The sequence below is a fragment of the Piliocolobus tephrosceles genome, chromosome 15 (assembly GCF_002776525.5).
Source record: "Piliocolobus tephrosceles isolate RC106 chromosome 15, ASM277652v3, whole genome shotgun sequence".
Lineage (NCBI taxonomy): Eukaryota > Metazoa > Chordata > Mammalia > Primates > Cercopithecidae > Piliocolobus > Piliocolobus tephrosceles.
This window is the reverse complement of record NC_045448.1, coordinates 45818131-45839897: the sequence shown is the minus strand read 5'-3', so window position 1 is coordinate 45839897 and position 21767 is coordinate 45818131. Positions and strand designations below refer to the sequence as shown.

Genomic DNA, 21767 nt, shown 5'->3' with positions numbered 1-21767 from the left:
GTTACATAACTCTATGTGTTTGCAAGAATAAAAAAGCTGACTTTTACTCTACGTAAATTATACTTCAATAAACCCGACTAAAAAAAAGTACACATAAATTTGAACATAGACTGATCTGACACACCATGCTTTTCTGAATTTGAATTGCAGTATGCGAAGGCTCTAGTACTAAAATTCTGACAATACGCATTCCTAGATGAATGTTTCAAGCAAGCACTTTGCAGGATAATTTCAATTTATTAAGGTGGAAGACGGACCAGTGGTACTAGATGTAACATTTAGTTCTGAATTACAGTATCCAGACATGGCTACCTGTGGTTGGTCTAGATTTGACTAAAATAAATCTGGCCCCATTATGGTGCCATTTATTCCTTCCTCAAAACCCAGCCAGCCATGGCATCATTAGGATCTTAATAAGCCCTCTGGGGTTTCCATACTTGAATCTTAGACTGTTTAATAGATATTTTAGGCCTTTGAGATGGTCCCTGAACACTACTGATGAGAAAGTCACCAGGAGAAAAAATTTCAACATGTTTACTCATGATTGCAACCAATTGAATGGCTCTTAGCCAGTGACTTTGCAAGGTAAGTGATGAGTGGAAGAGTGACCATGCAATAGATATGGTATTTCATCTAATATTTATGTTTTTTATGTGTCTTAATCCTATTTATAACTGCATTCATTACAAAATACCTTGGGAATTTGTACAAAATAAGTAGGATAAAGCACTGAACATTTTAATTTTCACCTGAAGATATAAATTATATTGTATTTCAATATGCAGTTTCCATAATTTTACTTTGTGTGAGATAAAATTAAATGTATGTAATCCCTTTCCTTTGATTACAATTCCTTGACAAATATGTACAATTAATTTCCTCAGCCTTAACTGATGCCTCCTCCAGATCCATTTAATATTTAATAAAAACTCAGGTTTTAATCTCTTGAATCTTTATTCTTTCTGACAAAGTTACTCTGGCTAGAACAATGGCATCAGCACTCGTCTAGCACTTTGGAATCATGCTGCTGTTCCCAGCCAGACTGAAAGAGGTAACAGAACAGGCCAAGATTGAGAACCCACCTACCAGCCTGGTCGGACTCACTAATAAGAAACTCCTTTTTCATTTGGGAAACAGAAGTAGACTTCTCTCTGTTTACTAGTCTCTTAGATTTTGCAGTAAATCTCTAGATTTCTGGCTGAATTAGTCAGAGAAGCTCATTGAAGCCAAAGAGTTTTAGTGTTTAGGAATAAGAACGTCTGACAGTGAGAAAAGAGGGGAGATAGGAGCTAATACGTACTTTTTTTTTTTTGAGATGGAGTTTCATTCTGTCGCCCAGGCTGGAGCGCAGAGTGCAGTGGCTCAATCTTGGCTCACTGCAACATCCACCTCCTGGGCTCAAGTGATTCTCCTGCTTCAACCTCTAGAGTAGCTGGGACTACAGGCGCCCACCACCGTGCCTGGCTAATTAAATATGCAAATTTTTGAACTAGGGCTCAGTTTGTGCATTCTTTAATCTAAAACAGCCATTATTTTTTGCCTTTGCTAGTTGTATTAGAGTTCTCCAGAGAAACAGAACCAGTAGGGTGTGTGTGTGTTTATGTGTGTATAATAAATACAGCATAAAGACATATGAGAAAAGATTTTTTAGGGAAATAGCTCACAAAATTATAGAGGCTGAGAAGGCCAATGATTGGCCACCTGCAAGCTGGAGGGCCAGGGAAGCTGGTAGTAGGGCTCAGTCCAAGTCTGAAGGTCTCAGAACCAGAGAAACCAATGATGTAACTCTCACTGCATGGCCAAAAGCCTGAGAACATGGGGCTGAGAGGGTACACTGATTTAAGTTCTGGAGTCCAAAGGAACGTGGAGTTCTAATGCTTAAAGTCAGGAGAAAAAGGGTGTCCCTGCTCCAAAAGAGACAGAAAGAAAATATTCCTTTTCTCTTTGTTCTATCTGGGCCTCAGCCAATTGGATAGTGTCCACTGAAATTGGGTAAGGGCAGATCTTCCTTACTTAGTCTACTGATTCAAATCTCAGTCTCTTCTGGAAATACTCTCACAGACACAACACAGAAGTAATGTGTTATCAGCTGTCTGGGCATCCCTTAATCCAGTCAAGATGACACCCAAAATTAACCATCACACTGATTGACTCTCAGAGATAAAATGTTTGAATTTTCATAAGTACACTTGATTTTTAAAATGGCAACCCACGTTCTGTGTCAAGAGCTTTAACTTACTTTTCTCATAAGAGAAATTTGTTTATACTCTAGACAAATTATTGCGTCCAGGAGTTAGTCTACTATTTTATTGAGTGCCTATTATATGTCAAGCATTATTAGGCACTGTGTGGGTGGAGGGAGAAGGTGGACAGGGGAGGAAAATTTGTCTTTACTTTAGACATGTTTTTGGGTCCAGGAGTTAGTCTACTATCTTATTGAGTGCCTATTATATATTAAGCATTATTAGGCACTGTGTGGGTGGAGGGAGAAGTTGGAGAGGGGGAGATAAAAAATTACCAATACTTAGTTCCCAGATCCAAATATCTATTAGTAGGTGAAACAGTTGCATCTATTAATATATTAAGAATTTTTGTTCTTGTGAAACTTAGCTTGAGGCCACTAGAGAGAATAGTTTTGTTATGCTTTAGGTGATTAGACAGTACTTTACTTACAGTATTTAGAGATTCAACAGTTCCGGAGCACCTTAAACATTGAGAGTCTCACTGGCCACCATAAGTGGAGTGAGAAATGGTCTTTGCTTTGAGTTTGTGGTACAGCTGGCCATCTGTATCTGTATTCGTGGATATGGAACCTGCAGATATAGTGGGCCTACTTTTTCTATCAGTGATTGGTTGAGTATCTGTAAATTTTGGTATCTGTGGGAGGTCCTCAGACCAATCCCTTGTGGATAGACAGCAAATTGTATGTGGACGCCCTTACGAGTACTTGCTTTGGAGTAAAGCAGATTATTGGATTTGAATCTCAGGTCTACAATTTATCAGCTGATGTGACCTTGGATGAATTATTTAATTTCTCTATACCTAGAATTCTCATTTATAAAAATGGTTTAATAGCAATATTGCATTGGGGTAATTTGTGAATTATATACATAAATACATCTAAAAGCATTAACTTAGTGCCTGGTACAGGTAAGTAATCAATAAAGGTAAGTTATTACTATTATTATTACATTTGCCCTAGGGAGCTAGACCCATAGGGGAACAACTTGAAAACAGAAAATAACATACAAATGATAATATACCAGTGAATATCACAGGAAGAGCTATATACTTTGGAGTGATAAAACAACCTCCAATCAAATCCAAAACATGTTTCCATTACTCCCAAACCCTATTGCATAGTCTCAAGTGGGTGTACAGATTATTCCGGGCTCTCAGTCTAAACCCATAAATTTCTTGGAATTCAACACTTGAGATCCAAAAGTAAACAATAGATTGAGCAAGGTCCTAGACAGAAAAGGCAGTTTTTGTGGCAGGGCCTGGTTTATACTTAAGTGATTACAAATTCTCCTTGACAGCCTGTAGCGGGAGTGGCTCTCCTGCAGAATTCCAAGGGAAATATTCTCTGGACAGTCCTTATTTGCCTTTAGAGTAGGCCACTACCTACATAGTTTAATTTTAGAGAAAGTTGCTTCAGGTTTTATTTTCCCAGATGTCTGATGTCTAAAATCTTAACAGGCTATTTATTTTAGTGATTTTTTTTTTATTCCCCAGCTGTAAGGCAAAAATCCCTTGTGGGGAGAGGAAAGTCAAGGTTCAATGCTTTGCTGGCCCACTCTTACTCTCCTCCTCACTGTAGTGAAGCTGCTACCTGCATACCCCAACCCTTGAATCTAGACTGTTTTGCTTGTGTGTCTGCTTCTTGTGGCTGTATCTGGTTCCTACTCTTGGTCGTAAATTCCTCCAGGGCAGGAATTATGTCAAAAGACTTTGCAGTATATTGGTTCACCTTTACCCTCATTACCTCTGCAATGATTTGAATGTCCCCTTCAAAATTCAAGTTGAAATTTGTCATTGTAATAGTATGAAGAGGTGGGACCTTTAGGAAATGATTAGGTCATGAATGAGTTAATTCCATTATCATAGGAGGGTTAGTTATTTCAGGAGTCAATTGGGCTCACATACCCACCCCAGTGTGAGGCCCTCCATCATGTTTTGACACAACAACAATGCCCTCTGTCTTGGACTTCCCAGCCTTCAGAACTACGAGCCAAACAAATCTCTTTTTCTTTATAAATCTACCAGTCTGTGGTATTTGGTTATAGCAGCAGAAAATTGACCATGACAACCCATACCATAAACCCGTGTAGCAAATGCACCATCAAAAGTAGGTGAATAGTAAATAGCCATAAATTGTGAAGGAGACTGTGATTGTAGTAGACAATTCTAGGCCTTCTGGAACCATCACGAAAGGCAACATACGACTGTGCTAATCAAAAAGGAAAAAAAAAAAACCCCTAAACAATCTCAGAAACTGATCTTTCGTGGTCAAAGATCTCAGATATAGAAGATTAGATTTACTAAATTTAGAAAGAGTTCTGGTTTTGTTTTTTTTTTCCCCCCCAATCACAAAAATTATCCAGTAAAATCTATGCTTACTTTGGGTAGATTTGCAACAAGGCACGTTCACAGGTTATTTCAATAACTTGCTAGGCTGTTGAGTACTCAGAGTCCCTGGAAATAAGTCATTAGCAGTGGAAAACTGCTTTTTAGAATTTTCTAAAACAAATCCATGGGGTTTTGATCTGCTAAACTCGAATGTAGACAACAGCAGCCTTATTTCCCTACTTTTATTTATTTTTATTTTTATTTTTAATTTTTTTTTGAGACGGAGTCTCACTCTGTCGCCCAGGTTGGAGTGCAGTGGCGCGATCTCAGCTCACTGCAAGCTCCGCCTCCCGGGTTCACGCCATTCTCCTGCCTCAGCCTCCAGAGTAGCTGGGACTACAGGCGCCAGCCAACACGCCCAGCTAATTTTTTTGAAGTTTTTAGTAGACACAGGGCTTAACCGTGTTAGCCAGGATGGTCTCGATATCCTGACCTCGTGATCCGTCCGCCTCGGCCTCCCAAAGTGCTGGGATTACAGGCGTAAGCCACCGCGCCCGGCCTTCCCTACTTTCATAACCTAATTTACTTCGCTGTATCTGTGGGCTTAAGAGTTTAGTGTGCTCGGTTAAAAAATACATTAAAAAAAAGTTATTTTTCATTTCTACGAACCAGCCCCACCCCGGCGCTTCTCGGGATCCTCACTCCAGCCCCGCCTCCGTCCAGCCTGGCTCCGCCCCACCCCATTAGGGCCGCGCCTTGGCAGCCTGCGGCTAACTTGGTCCGGAAGAAGCGAGGCGGACCTTCCGGCGTTTGAAAAACTTCCGGCGGGAACCGGAAGGTGCGGTGGCACACACGGAATCCCGGGTCTTCTGACGTGCCGGGCGGGAAGGTGAGCTGTGCGTGCACCTTGGCGGTCGTCTTGCGGGTTCTCAAGAGCCCAGCGCCCGGGCTCCGGTATCTTTGGGACCATTAAAAAAGTTCTGAGCGCTCATTTGGGCAATAACACCCCTTTTTTAAAAGTGAGAAGTTCATTGCATCTTAGTGTCAGCGGTCTCTTACAACCTACCACCCGAAAACCCCTGCTAGCTACCTCGTGACACCTCCTTTCAGCCAAATTGCTGCAGCTCTTAGCGCCTAACAGACATGGAAAAGCCTGGGCAAACCTGAATTTTTTTTTTTTTTTTTTGAGACGGAGTGTCGCTCTCGCCCAGGCTGGAGTGCAGTGGCGCGATCTCGGCTCACTGCAAACTCCGCCTCCCGGGTTCACGCCGTTCTCCTGCCTCAGCCTCCCGAATAGCTGGGACTACAGGCGCCCGCCACCACGCCCGGCTAATTTACGTGTACCTAAAATTATCGGAGGTGGGAGAGGAAGCACCGTTTTCACGGTCATGGTGGCCCTGTCTCAATCAACTGCACCTTCTGTAGAGCGCCTGGCATCTAGGAGGCGCTCAGTAACCGGAGGAAAGGAATGAATTGGCAACTCTGTAGGTAACTTTCCTCGAATCCCTCACGTGACATGTCGTTAACATAATGTGTGTGGAATGGAAAACCAGACTAGTCTCGGTATTCCAGGCACAGGGCTATAGTCCTTTGCCACATATCTTTCCCCTTTGAGTAAACTGTTTCACCTCATTGGGTCTCAGGTTTCTGAATATAGCAGGACTATCTGATGTCAAAGGTTCTTTCAGCTCTAGTATTTTGTTTTTGTGACTTGGGAATCTGCTAATATTCAAGCACTCTGATCTTCAGGGAGAGGTTTAGGTGCCCCTTAAGAAATTGTCCTCTTTTGTTCGCCTTCTTTTTTTTTTTTTATTTTTTTATTTTTTTGAGACGGAGTCTCGCTCTGTCACCCAGGCTGGAGTGCAGTGGCCGGATCTCAGCTCACTGCAAGCTCCGCCTCCCAGGTTCACGCCATTCTCCTGCCTCAGCCTCCCGAGTGGCTGGGACTACAGGCGCCCGCCACCTCGCCCGGCTAGTTTTTTGTATTTTTTAGTAGAGACGGGGTTTCACAGTGTTCGCCAGGATGGTCTCGATCTCCTGACTTCGTGATCCGCCCGTCTCAGCCTCCCAAAGTGCTGGGATTACAGGCTTGAGCCACCGCGCCCGGCTTGTTCGCCTTCTTGAATTAAAATTTTTTTTTCCCAATTTTAATTTAGTATTCGTTCGTGTGCACGTCCTTTTGCCCCTTACTCCTGATTTTCAGTCGTCCTAGTTTAGTGGCTCTTCCCTTAGTAACATCATAGCAACCTCCAAATTATTGATTTGGAATATGCTCATGTGCCCACAGTGATTAAGATAGTTTGAAAGGAGGGAAAAATCCCAAGTCACTGAAGAATAGGAATGTTCTTATGTGCTATCATTTCTTCGGAAAGAGATGGGTGCAATGTTTGGCATTGCCTAAGAGTGGTGGAAAATAAATGTATATTCCTCTGTAGAGACCATATTTGTACATATTATGTTCATTTAATAGTTGTAGGGCATCTGTTAAGTGCTGGGCTCTGCGATATGAAAGTGAATAAGTCACATGCATTTCCTTCTTTCATGGTATTTACTCTCTTGACAGCAATGCGGGCAATAAACAAGTAAAATAAAAGAATAATTATAGATTATGTTATAACCTACTACTGTATACAAGAAGTAAATAGGCTCCTTTTAAAATATAACTGAGAAACCTATTTTAGGCGTAAAACGTTAAGATCTAAGGGACGCAAGGAGCCAGCCAATTGACAAGCAGGGGGAGGAATACTCCAGGCAGAGAGAACCTGAGGTGGGAAGGAATGTTGTGACAAGAGCTGAGGAGCTCCAGCAAGTAGTAAAGGTGGTGAGAAAGGTGGGCAGGCTCAGTCCGACAGGGCCTTTTTGAAGGCAGTCATAAAAAATGTGGCTTGATTCTAAGTGAAGGATGGGGTGGGAAGTAATTCGGTGTTTCTAAAGCATTTTCTAAATGATCTTGAGTTGATAAGTGGAGAATGAGTTGCAAGGGCAAGAGTGGAAGCAGGGAGGGTAGTTAAGAGGCTAGTGTAGTAGTTCAAGTGAGGGAGGTTGAGGACTGAAGACTCACTGAAGATTGTGAAGATTCAAGACATATTTTGGAGGAAGATCTTATGTGACTTACTAATAGTCTGGATATGGGAGATGAAAGAAAAAAAGATTTGCAACATTTTGACTTAGCAAATGGAACTTCATAGGATGATAATATGTTCATTTTCTTGATTATAATGTTGTGTTTACATATGTCAAAACTTACCAAATTTGTACACTTTAAACATATGCAGTGTATTGCATGTCAGTTATATGTCAATGAAGCTGTTAAAAAATCTTCTGGCCAGGCGCCGTGGCTCACAGTTGTAATGCCAGCACTTCAGGAGGCCGAGGCAGGCAGATCACCTGAGGTCAGAAATTTGAGACCAGCCTGGCCAATGTGACGAACCCCGTCTCTAGTAAAAATGCAAAAATTAGCTGGGTGTGGTGGTGCATGTCTCTAATCCTGGTTACTCAGGAGGCTAAGGCAGGAGAATTGCTTGAACCCAGAAGGCGGGGGTTGCAGTGAGCTGAGATCACTCCAGGCTGGGTGACAGAATGAGACCGTCTCAAAAAAAAATTTTTTTTTTTAAGGTTCTGGCTTCGCAGATAGGTGGATGCCACTTATTGGGATGGCAAAGACTGCAATAGGAACAGGGTTTTAGAGCAAGAAATGGTCATCAGGAGTTCTATTGTGGATGTGTTAAGTTTAGTTAACTGTGAGACATCTAAATAGTTTCAGAGACAGGCGGTTATTATGGAAATCTGAATGTTAAACGCAAGGTTTGGGATGGAGGGATTAGGATTGTTAATAAGTAGGTGACATCGGTGTGTAAAACTATGGAGATGGATGAGGTTTTGGTTAATCTAACAGGTTTTATGATACAAAGTAAGAGGACATGGGAATAGTGGAGATGGAGAAACAGGCCTCAAGAATATTGGTGTTTAAACTGGAGAATACATACTCCTGGGGGTGTACCTGTCATAGGTAGTTTTAAAGACATCATCTCCAAGTCTTCAGCTTTGGTATGTATTCTTTCTAAATCTGATATGCTTGAAATTGGCTTGTGTGTTCATGCAGATTCTGCTTTCCCATCTTTCCTTTTACATTCATATTTTTTCCATTTGTGAAAAGAAATATTACAACTTACTCATCTTTCCATGGTATATTGCTTTCAGGGTGCCTAATAAAGAGGCAGTTGGAAATATTTGATTCAGGGGAGCCTTCTTTAAGGATAATGGTTAAGCAAAAGCATAAGCCTGCCAAGGGTTTGCCTGTCCCTATTTTAAACACATTTCTGTTAAGGCTGAAGTGTGGAGATAGAATTGGTGTATGGTAGCCTGTGTGGGAATGTTCTGAATTCAGCCATATTGTAGAATGCGGTGGTAAGAGTGATTGTAAGGTGATCTGGGTGGGTGGGTTTGATGGGAAGCTTAGCACCTTCAAGTTTTTACTCTTGGATTGGTTAGATTCTCAGAGAAAAGCCTTCCCATTCTTCTCCTTAGAGGGCCCTATTTTGGGATCTTAGTGGCAGAAGACTAGGGTTCTCTGCCTTTAGCATTCAGTCTGTATGGTCCCCATGCCCACAGTCTAGAGACTGTTTCATTAATACCTTCTCCAGAGAATAAAGTTGTAGACTTTTTCCTGGGGCAGTTGCCTAATAGAATGAAGTGAGGTAGGACACCTAGAGATATTCCTTTGTCAGTTTACACACAGCCCTAACCCCTTTCACCTTTTAGTTCCAAAGGTATCAGCTACTGCTTCATGTGAATTTTTTTGTTTTATTTTTTGAGAATACTGCAGGGTAAATTGGCTTGGTTTCTCAAATGCCCCCACTACTGGCTTGGGATTTTAATTTTTATGTGTTGCAATCTGTTAGTCTTTTTGGTTTTGGAATTTGAGGGGTAATATTTAGGAAAACCTCCATTTCCCCATCTCCACTCAAGAGTATGAAAAGAATCACCTTGGCCGGGCGCAGTGGCTCAAACCTGTAATCCCAGCACTTTGGGAGGCGGGATCACGAGGTCAGGAGATCGACACCATCCTGGCTAACACGGTGAAACCCCGTCTCTACTAAAAAATACAAAAAAAAAACTAGCCGGGCGAGGTGGTGGGCAGCTATAGCCCCAGCTAGTCGGGAGGCTGAGGCAGGAGAATGGTGTAAACCCGGGAGGCGGAGCTTGCAGTGAGCTGAGATCCGGCCACTGCACTCCAGCCTGGGCGATAGAGCGAGACACCGTCCCCAAAAAAAAAAAAAAAAAAAAAAAAAATCACCTTTGTTTCTGGGTTCTTTTGTAGTTTTATTTTGTACATTTTAAACTATTAGTTATTAGGGAATAAATTTTTGTTAATGGCGTGGAGGTAGTAATTAAACTCCTTTTTTTCTTCTAGAGGAATAGCTAGGTGTCTCAATACCATTTATTGAATAATCAATTTTTGCCCTGCCCTGATTTGAAATACCACCCTTGTCATACACTAACTTCCTGCGTTCTTAATTTTGTTGTGGTAAGATACACATACTATAAAAATCAGTTATCTGTTGTTTCATGATCAATGTCTAAAAAGTGCTAATTTGTGAAAAGATGACCTTTATAACCTAATATGCCAAAAAGAGAGTGAAGGGAAAGATGGAAGATTATCCTGTCTACTTCCTGCAGACTGCTTTCCTGTTGTTCTGTTGGTTCCCTCTTAGCACTATTTTGCCCAATCATTGTGCACTTACTGGACTGAGTTGAGCTATAGCTGCTGGGAGAACATACTCCCTTTTGTGACAACCCTTTAGTATTTCCATGAGAGATTACTTCCTCTTCTAAGTGGATGTTAGAACCAGAGGCATTATAACATACGACTGGGTCAGAAACTTGTTTGAAGGGTTCCAAACATGTCAGAGTCTAGTGCAGTCCTTATGGTTTGGCATACATTCTTTAGGTAATTAATCTTAACAGCTAAAGTAATTTTATTTACTTTCCTGTATTATATGATGTCTCTGGTTATTTAACTTTTTTTTACAGCTTGGCTTTCGAATTTGGTAAATAGTTTTTAGTCACTTAGTGATTAATCATTTTATTTAAGTTTAATGAGCTTTTATTATAAGGGAATGGTTATCTTGTTTTAAGAATAACCTGGCTACTTACTCAATCAGCATCATTTATTTCATTGCTGACTTTGTAGAGAGACCTCTACTTTATGCATTAAGAATATATAGAATAGGCCGGGCACGGTGACTCACGCCTGTAATCCCAGAACTTTGGGAGGCCAAGGTGGGCGGATCACCTGAGGTCGGGAGTTTGAGACCAGCCTGACCAACATGGAGAAACCCTGTCTCTACTAAAAATACAAAATTAGCCAGGTGTGGTGGTGCATGCCTGTAATCCCAGCTACTAGGGAGGCTGAGGCAGGAGAATCACTTGAACCCTGGAGGTGGACCTTGCGGTGAGCCGAGATTGTGCTATTGCACTCCAGCCTGGGCAGCAAGAGCGAAACTCTGTCTCAAAAAAAAAAAAAAAAAAGAACACGTAGAATAGGAAAAAAAGGGTCAGGCGCGTTGGCTCACGCCTGTAATCCCAGCGCTTTGGGAGACCGAGGCGGGCGGATCACAAGGTCAGGAGATCAAGACCACAGTGAAACCTCCTCTCTACTAAAAATACAAAAAAAATTAGCCGGCGGCGCCTGTAGTCCCAACTACTCAGGAGGCTGAGGCAGGAGAATGGCGTGATCCCGGGAGGCGGAGCTTGCAGTGAGCCGAGATCGTGCCACTGCACTCCAGCCTTGGGGGACAGAGCGAGACTCTGTCTCAAAAAAAAAAAGGAAAAAAAGTTTCTGTCTTTGAGATATAGTTTAATAAAGGACTTTATAGGTGGCTGCCTGATAGTATTATCATAAAATAACACAGAATACTTAAGCACACAATTCTTTTTTTTTTTGTTTTTTGAGACGGAGTCTCGCTCTGTCACCCAGGTTGGAGTGCTGTGGCCAGATCTCAGCTCACTGCAAGCTCCGCCTCCCGGGTTCACGCCATTCTCCTGCCTCAGCCTCCCGGGTAGCTGGGACTACAGGCGCCGCCACCTTGCCCAGCTAGTTTTTTGTATTTTTTAGTAGAGACCGGGTTTCACCGTGTTAGCCAGGATGGTCTCGATCTCCTGACCTCGTGATCCGCCTGCCTCGGCCTCCCAAAGTGCTGGGATTACAGGCTTGAGCCACCGCGCCCGGCCTAGCACACAATTCTTAACAAATGAAGCGCACAACTCTCCTACAGGGTGTCAGCCTGTAGGAGTTTATATTTTTCAAAAGATGGCCCACGCTCTTAAGGCTTTTAAATCATTGGAAGACTTTGGAAGACTGTTAGCTCCTCTCTCTCTCTCTCTTTTTTTTTTTTTTGAGACCGAGTCTCACTCTGTCGCCCAGGCTGTAGTGCAGTGGTACAATCTCAGCTCACTGCAACCTCCACCTCCCAGGTTCAAGTGATTCTCCTGCCTCAGCCTCCCAAGTAGCTGGGATTTCAGGCACCCACCACCATGCCTGGCTAATTTTTTATTTTTAGTAGAGACTGAGTTTCACCATGTTGGCCAGGCTGGTCTCGAACTCCTGACTTCAGGTAATCCACCCTCCTTGTACTCCCAAAGTTCTGGGATTACAGGCATGAGCCATCGTGCCCAGCCGGCTACTCTTTTAACTGACAGCTACATAGCAGGGGAAACTGGTGTTTGGGCTTGTGAATAAACATCATTGTTTTTGTTTTTTTTCTATAAGTGTTAGTTTTGAATGACCCATTATTTGTAGCCAGTAATCAGAATATTCAAGTGTTGCTGATTTTATGTTCTGTTTCTTCTAGATGTCATTGCCAAGAAGAGCAAAAGTACAGGACCAGGGTGTGGTACCGAAAGATGAATTTTCTTCATTCTCTGAGTTGTAAGCATTCTGGTTTAATATGTGGGTAGGGGAATGATGAATATTTTAGTAAGGAGTAATGCATTCTGTCACTTTCTAACTCCTTAAGTGATGTGGGTAGAAAAAACTGTTTTTTATTCATTCATACAACAAATATTTGTTGAACTCATGCTGTGTTCCAGGTTCTGTCTAGTGCTGCTAATAAAGTATTGAAAGGAGAGAGAAAGTAACCAACTAAATATATAACATAATATTTACACTAGAATGTAAGCTCCATGAGCGCACAGAGTTTTATCTATTGCTTTAGAGCAGGATTTTTCAGCCTCTGCACTACTGACATTGTGTGCAAGATAATTCTTTGTTGTAGGGGCTATATTTTGGCTTGTAGGATTTTTAGCAGCATCCTTGGCCTCTACCCACTGGATGCCAGTAGCTTCCTGCCCAGTTGTAACAATTAAAAATGTCTCCAGACATTGCTAGATATCCCCAGTTGAGAATCTCTGCTTTAGAATGTCATATTAGGTGCTCTGAAGATATTTGTTAAGTAAATGACTGACAATATTTATGGTAATAAGTACTATAATGAAAAATAAAACAGGGCAGGGGATAGAGAGCATAGTGAGTGGTTGCAATCGGGGGCGCATTTTGGATAGAGTAGTCAGAAAGTTATTTTGGAAGATATGGCAAGAGATCTAGGTGACATTTGGGGGGTGCAACTTGCAAAGATCTTGGGGATGGGTGTTCCAAATAGAGAAAGCAGCAAGTGCAAAGACCATGAGGCAGGAGTATGTTTGGTGTGTTGAGGGAACAGCAAGAAGACCAGTGTGGCCAGTCTAGAGACATGAGGCAGAGAGTGGTAAGACATGAGATTATAATGAGTAGGATCTGGCTCTAATAGGCTTAGATACTTCTCCTTAGTCCCTTTGACTTCTCTTCTTACCAACCTCTAAATTTTGGAATCCCTCAAGGCTTAATTCTAAGCCCCCCCACCCACATCCTCTCCCCTCCCCTCTCTCCCCTCCCCATTGGTAGCTGATCTTATCTTATGACTCAATATAAAAATGTCAGTTTTATACAGTATCTCCAACTTGATCTTCCCTGGTATTAGATTTTTATTTGAAGTGGGTTGGGAGGACACTGGAGGATTTTGGGTAGGGATGTTATGTGACCTGGTTTATGTTTGTAAAATATTCTGGTTTCTTGGTGGAGAATAGACTATAGGGGGCAAAACTGGAAGTAGGGGAAATGAGTTAAGGAGATTATTGTAGAAGCTTAGGGTTCTAGATGTGAAAGTGATGAGAAATGGTCTAATTTGGGATATATTTTGAAGGTAGAGTGGACAGGACATGGTGCTGGATTGGATTTGGGTTATGAAAGAATGACAGACATTTTGGAAAGACTGGAAGAGGAACAGGTGTGAGAGTGGTGGAATCAGGAATTCTGTTTTGGACTTGGCAAGTTTGATGTGATTGCTGGACATTGAGGTGAAAGTGGATATACAAGTCTTAAGCTCAAGGATCCCGGGAAGGTGAAGTTGGAGATACTATGTAAAAATGAGATTCCCAGCTGGGTGCAGTGGCTCACACCTTTAATCGCAGTGCTTTGGGAGGCCAAGTCGAGCTGATCACTTGAGGCCAGGAGTTTGAGACTAGCCTGGCTATCATAGTGAAACCCGTCTCTACTGAAAATACAAAAATTAGCCAGGCGTGGTAGCACATGCCTATAATCCTAGCTACTTGGGAGACTAGGCATGAGAATCACTTGAACCCAGGAGGTGGAGATTGTAGTGAGCCGAGGTCACGTTACTGCACTCCAGCCTGGGTGACAGAGGGAGACTCTGTCTCTAAATAAATAAATAAAAATAAAATAGAGATTCCTGCATTGAGAAAATAAAAGATTAGCTGGCAAGAGAGCATAGAGGGAGGAGAGGGCTGAGGACTAAGCCTTGAGGGATTCCAACATTTAGAGATTAGGGAGAAGAGGAGTCAAAAGGACTAAAGAGAAGCTGCCAAGAAGTAGTATGAAAACCAAGGGGTGGGGTTCCTGTATATAAGGGATGTGCTCTAAGAGGTGAGTGCCAGATGCTCCTGAGAGCTCATGTGATAGGGAAGGAGAGTTGACTAGCTGCCTTAGAACTGCTTCATGTATCTGTGCTTGTGTTTTCTTCATAATAACTACAGGGCTTGATTCTTGGTGATACTCCTCTGTGAAATAGGGTTAGTCAGTAATACTGGTTGATAAGTGATGAGACTAAGGAGGGAAGAAGTCATCCTGCTCAGTTTGATGATAGTATGAGGAATGGAATCCTAGTTTTCTAGTTCATTGGTTTTCTAATTATAGTTTCTTTCAGTTCCATTGCTATTATGTTATTCTGATGATTCCTGTTTTTTGTTTGATTGTTTGTTTTTGCTTACCAGGCTTAGTGTTACCTCTGCAGAGAACACCAGTAGTTTAACCTATCATGATTATTCTCTTCTAGAGCATAATTCCAGTCAGGTTTTTGTCCCCAGGAAGAACTTAACATTAAAAAACCCAGACCTCCCTATTCACTCATCTCAGTAGAGGAAGTCTCACTAATATTGACCTTTTACATTAGAGTAGAAATGAATGGAATTAACTGGGTTGGCAGGAGCATGATGGTCCTTTAACAGAGTTCCCATGACTGCTTTTTCTCTGCTCTTACTGTGAGTTTGATTCTTGGTTGTTAGAAAAGTACCATAGTTGCCCCTGATCCAATCTAATCAGGAAAGAAATCCATTCTGTGAAAGGAAAAAAGGGTTAATTAAAGCAGTTGGAATGGTCTTGGTGCTGGCTTTTAATGTAATTTAGGGTGTTTCCTAGAACCATTTCTCAATCCTTTCATTGATTTGAATAACTTAATACAATTTAAATGAATCTGATTAGTAGTTGGGAACTTATTTAAGTGCTTTTCACTGTTAAAATTGAAAAGCTCACGTTGACTATGGTTTGACATGACCCAGTAAATTACTTAAGGTAATAAATGATTTTTTATGTCTTGAATGAATGTGTGTATGTGTTTGTCAGTTAGGTGAGAAGAGAATGGAGAGACAGAGCTGTGATTTACAGCACACTGCGGTATTTTTACACTGATCTGTCATCAACTCTGTTGGTTCAATTCTTAGCAATAACTGTTCACAGCCTGTACTCAATCACTCCATTTTATATTAAACACCTCCTACTTTATCATTTTTTCAAGAATCATGCATCTCTTTTTTACCTTTGACATTTGCTTTTATTTTCCTGGAGATTATTCTGTTGATTTACTTCTAGATCATCTGCCTCTGAAGAAGATGACAAGGAAGATAGTGCCTGGGAGCCCCAAAAGAAAGTTCCCAGAAGCCGTAAGCAGCCCCCTCCCAAGGAATCCAAACCAAAGAGGATGCCTCGGGTGAAGAAGAATACCCCACAGATCAGTGATGGCTCAGAAGTCATTGTCAAGGAGGAGCTGGTAGGTACTATAACTGGATGGAGGGAACTCTGTGGTGTCTTCCTGATTGGTGATGTTACTTTCTTATTCTACAGAGTAGGACAAGGCATGTAAATGACAAAAACTGCCAGCAATGGCATTCCCTACCATGGGTCTTAATTTTTGGGTCTTTACTGTGTTTCTGTGTCTATTCCCTTTTCCCTCTCCTAGGAGTTGGTCTGGGTGTGTTAGTGCTGGTAATGATGGTGGCATTAGCAAATAGTTGAGTGCTTACCATTAGCCAGGCAAATGTGCTCAGCGTTTCATTTAAATGATCTTACTTAATCTTTATAACAACCATTGAGGTAAGTGCTTTTATGCTGATTTTATAGATGAGAAAGCTGAAGAAAGAGATGTTAAGTGACTTGCTCATGGTGTACAGATAGTAAGTGATAGAACTGGGTTTCTAAGTTAGGAACATGATTTTGTCAGCATTTTGGGAACAGATATATCTCTCTTGGGTGTTTTTACATCAGCTGTGTTCACAAGAAAGATAAATACAGCCAGAGTGCTGGTTTAATAATTAATAGTTTAAAATAATAATCTTAAAGACGTGAAATTCTTATGGCCGGCATTTTGCTCCCCTTGGAGGCTAATCTAAATAGGGAATTAAAAATAGTAATCAGAAATGTACTTGATGAGCATGGACTCAGAATAGGATGATGAGATAAATTCATTCATTTGAGTTTATTGAATGTCTACTGTGGTTTAAGCACTGTGCTTGTCACAATGGCAATTGAATGTTTTAATAGCTTGAAGCTGAGACAGTATGAAGTATCCACCTTAGAGCAGGGCTCTCTTACTGTTGGGGTGAAAATACTCAAAATTTGTTTGTGAAGCTTTCCTCTCTTTCTTGTGTTATTTAAAAAGTGCTGATCATACTTGCTTTCTGCAGTTCTTTTTCTGTTCCTCTGTGGTTGACAACACCCTTTATGATTGCCACTTTCTTTGGATATGTCAATTCATTTGATTAGGTTATCAACTCTTTTAGGCCTGGGAGTTACTTTATCTTTGTATCTCTGCTCTGATCCATTCTATTTTGGGCAAAAAATTTAATACTCAGAGGGCTCTGTAATGTTCATTATTTTCAAGTTCAGTTGGTGGTGGTAGTAAGTTGGCATTGGGGTGGAAGTGCTCTTTATTGTAGTCCTAAATATTCTTAATAGTGATTCTGGAAAAAATACTTGATAGAAGAGAAGACAGAATTTTGACTGATATTTGGTTTGGGAACTGTTCATGTTTGTGCCATCTGCATCACTTAGGTAATGAAGAACAGACCAGCTTGGGGGTAGGGTCTTTGTCTTATTTACACAATCCGCAGTGCCAAGATGGGTGCCAAGTCTCATTTCTTCACACTTGAGCTGTCACTTGGATTGGGGGGCAGTGGCGTTGCAGAGTGTAGTCTCTAGACACCTACACCTACACCTCTAGACACCTGTGTGGGCTGCTGTGAGGACTCTTGTTAAGTCTTCTTAAGGAAAAGTACCTGACATTAGCCTGCTGTCATTCTGTGTTCTATCCTCTACTCTTCAGCAGAAATTGGTGGCATGTGTTGCCTGTTGAGTTGTATGAGTTGAGTTGTATGAGCAAATGAGTGTTACTTTTCTCCCTGCTAAGTGGTTGACTTTGATAGCAAGTTTTCATCTTAGTTTTCTGGCATGTGTAGACCTATCCTTTACTCATTTTAAAAAATTAAACTGCTTATTTCTAAATAGACATGCAATGGCAAGAAATAATAGAAGAATTCCATATACTCTTTATCCATTTTTTCCCGAATGGTAGCATCTTGCAAATCTATGGTAAGATATCACAACCAAGATACTGACATTGATAAAATCCACTGATCTTATTTAGGTTGCTCTAGTTTTACTTGTATTCATTCATGTGTATGTATATGTATGTACTTGGTTCTATGCGATTTTATCACACATGTAGGTTTGTGTATCTACCGTGACAGAACAGTTCCATTACCACAAGGATGCCTAGTGTTGCCCTTTTATAGCCACACCTACCTCCCTGCATCATCCCTGACCCTTGCCAACCTCTAATCTGTTCAGGAATGTTATATAAATGTATTCATATAGTATATAACTTTGAGATTGTCTTTTTTCCCCATTCAACATAATTTCCTTGAGATTCTTCCAAGTTATTGTGTGTATCAATAATTTGTTCACTTTTATTTGTGAGTAATAGTCCCTGGAAATTGCTTTTATCTTCTAATTCTCATATGTTCTCTTTGTGGTTTGATAGAATAGCTCTGTGGCTATTGCTGACACTGCTTTGGAAGACAAAAAAAATGAATTGGATACCGTAGAGACTCTGAAAACAGCCAAGACAAAACGGAAATGTTCAGCGCAGCCACATGCAGCTCAAAGGACCAAAAAACTGAAAGTTGATGAAGAAACCAGCAAAGCCAGCAACTTAGAGGGTGAGAGTAATAGTTCAGAGACACCATCCACAAGCACTATGTGGGGAGGTACATGCAAGATGGAAGAGAATGAAGATGACTTTACATTTGGTCAGTCCCCTTTAAAGAAAATGAAGACTGAAACATGTCCTCAGGGGCAGCCTGTCAAGTTTCCAGCAAATGCCAATAATATTAAAGAGGAGGTGGAAATGAATTGGGACATAGTACAGGTATGTGCAGCCTTTTTCTGTCACTTTTGTTTGAGTGCTTTCTTTTTGACTAGCAGAGGGGTTGTACTGTCTAAGGGAAGGGCTGGGGGTTTTCACTTCTCTCTTCAGTTTTGCCAATGATTTCTGGAGGCTTTCCCACTTGATACTTTCTTGGGGACACTGTTTCGTGTTGTAGCTAATCATCAGTTCTTCAGCTAAGATATGTGGCCTCACTTGGCCTTTGCCATGGTGTTTTAGTGAACATACACTATATAGACAGGCTCTACCAACTGGTCGGGCCCCCACAGGTTCTTTGTTAAGTTTTTGCTTTGAACTTGGACTGTATTTTCCTATAAAAGCAGTGTAGGTGGTTAGGTCACTGGCTGTTCATACATCTAGTTAACCCTTAGTATGATGTTGTAATGTACTACAAGACCTAGCAATTTTTGAAAGGAAATTCTATAAGAATTCCAACTTGAGATGCCAGAATTATATGTCTTACTACAGGGGAAATCAGATTTCTCCCAGTTTTTTTGGTTGGCTTTGGGGACAGTATTAGAGACCTGAAGAGTGACTCGTGAGCTTTTGTCTGTCCGAGCACACTCTGGGACCATTTTTGACTAAATTGTGGTAGTGTCTCTCAGAGTAGATGGGGGTGACTTCCCTCCCTGTTATCTGTCCCATGTGGTTCTGATGTGTACTCTTTCCCTTGCTGTGATTGTGGCTGTAGAGCCAAGGGCCTCTGCTGGATCCTGATTCCACTTCTCAATCTGGGACGCCTGTGTGTCACTTTGTTCTTCATAGGAATGTCTTTGTACCCATACTGCGTTTTCTATTATCTATTAGTAAAATGTCACTGGTAATTTTTAATCATGATTTTTCTTCTCTCTGGTGCACTAAGGAATAGAATGTTGCTTTACAACTTTTCCTCTTACCCTTGTTCCTGAATGAATAGTCCAAGGTATCTTAGAAAAACAGAGTATAATTAGGCTCTGTTCTATGCTTTCTTTTTCTTTGTTCATTTAGACCCAGAGGGCAGCGTTTTTAAACTGTGGTCCATGGACTTCCTGCATCAGATTCACCCTGAAGCCTTTCTTAAAGTTCTTAGTTCCAGACCAGGCCTACAGAGGCAGGTGGACATGTACCAAGTCCCTTCTCTTTTCTTTTTCTAACACTTTTTAAGCTTATTTCCATTGTTGACATAGATCCACCTCTGGTAGTTGACAGTGTGCAGGAGGAAGTTAAGAAATTTTAGACTGTGAAGTCTCTGGTCTTTGAGACTTGATAATAAGTTATTCACAGTAAAGAGCTACTTATTCTATGACTCTGCTTCCCACCCTGTGTTACAGGGAAAGAGATATAGAAAGTGGCCCTGCCTTAACCTTTTGTCTCTAGGTTACAAGTAATAGAAACTTCTTTATAATGAGCCTAAGTAGAAAAGAGTTTTTCACCAAGGACATAGGGACCTTTCAAAGAACAAAAGGGACAGAATGCGGTCAAGTCTCCCAAAGGACTTGAACCAGAAATTGGGAAACTGTGAGGACTCAGAGAAGATGCTCTTAGTTTTCTCTCTATCTGGTGTCTTATCATCACCAATTTCTGCTGCTTCTCTGCTTGAGTTATTATTTTCTCAGCAGATAAGATTTCCTTGCTTCTTTACAGAGGATAGAAAATGACAGCTCCCTAGTTTATTTGCCATTAGTTTTATTAGTTATATAGACTGACCAGTTACTTCTGTATTCCAGTTCCAATTTTTTTTTTTTTTTTTGGTGAGACGGAGTCTCACTCTGTTGCCCAGGCTGGAGTACAGTGGCACAATTTTGGCTCACTGCAACCTCCGCCTCCCGGGTTCAAGCGATTCTCCTGCCTCAGCCTTCTGAGTAGCTGGAACCACAGGCATGTGCCACCACGCCAGGCTAATTTTTTGTATTTTTAGTAGAGACAGGGTTTTACCATGTTAGTCAGAATGGTCTCCATCTTTTGACCTTGTGATCCGCCCGCCTCGTTCTCCCAAAGTGCAGGGATTACAGGCAAGAGCCACCACACCTGGCCTCCAGTTCCAAATTTTAAGAAGAAAGTCTGATTGGCTGAATTTGGGTCAGGTATCTACCTCTGGTCCAGTGCCTGGGGTGCTGAGGCCTCATCGTATTTTAGAAATACGGCTGCCAGAGCTCCACCTCTGTGTGTGTGTGTGTGTGTGTGTGTGTGTGTGTGTTTGTGTGTGTTGGGTGGGCGGGGGTGTTCTCTGAGAAAAGGAGGGCATTTCTGGGCCACCTGAAGGTGTCTGCTTCAGGGTTCAGCTTTATAATGTAAATTTATAAATCTAGGTGATGATTAGCCACTGTTGGCAAAGATTTACATAGGTTTCTTTTACCATAATACCTTAAGGTGTTGGTTTACAGATCTTTAATTGACAAGGGATAATAATACTTACCATTTATTTGTAGATAACTTGTTATGAGCTCGGCTCTGTACTAGGCACTTTATATTCATTTAATACGTTATCATGATGGATTAGTAGATACAATGGGTTATCAAAAAATCCTTTACAGATAGGAGTAGAATAGACAGAAAACAGTTTCGTTTGTTCAGAAAAACCATCTTAAAGTTAATAATTACTGAGAAATTACTGAGAATTGACTCAAGGTAGTTGTAGAATTTAGTTTCTAGTTTGCATCACTTCTTTAATAGGTATAACTAAAGTTGATTTCAGAGCTTTGAGAGAAGAAAATTTGTTCTGCAATTCGTTAACCTAGACTTTTAATGTTTTGTTAGGGATGAATACCTGGGTTCCCTAATGAGTTCTGTAATGTCACTAAAATAGCAGCTAAACAAAGCCTTTTGGAAAATACATTCCAAGAGAAAGGCAAGATGACTTGCTGAGTAGAATGAGGAGGGACAAGTGTATGATAAGCAGTAGGTGCCCAGCTGCCAGAAGGTGAGTGACAAAGGAAAAGCAAAGAAACAAAAGTTTTATTTGTAAGCCAGTAGTAGTAATGTCCTTTGTTGTGTTGTGGGAATAGTGACTTGGAAGCAAGTTGTCTCATTTAAAGGCACAAGAACTATTTTATGGCCTTTTGCCCTCTTAGAAAATATTTTGAAAATTATAGTCATACTAGATTTTCCTTTTAATTCCAAGCAATTTTTTTTTTCCTCTTCTTCCTTTTTTGAAGTGAGTTTTGACAG

The 21767-nt window shown here is 41.2% G+C and overlaps 1 protein-coding gene across 3 annotated transcripts in view; it reads left to right on the top strand.

The window, feature by feature from the left end:
* Nucleotides 1-5387: 5387 nt before the first annotated feature.
* SRBD1 (S1 RNA binding domain 1) overlaps nt 5388-21767 on the top strand; it is a 227066-nt gene continuing 210686 nt past the window's right edge. For 2 of the 3 annotated variants that reach the window (XM_023223849.2, XM_023223851.1), the window contains exons 1-4: nt 5388-5458; nt 12423-12499; nt 15770-15947; nt 18216-18602. In XM_023223849.2, coding sequence (XP_023079617.1) covers nt 12423-12499; nt 15770-15947; nt 18216-18602 — 642 coding nt within the window. In that variant the 5' untranslated portion in view covers nt 5388-5458. Of the gene's footprint in view, nt 5459-5898; nt 6054-12422; nt 12500-15769; nt 15948-18215; nt 18603-21767 lie in introns of those variants that run through there. The other variant, XM_023223850.1, reaches the window with a different exon arrangement.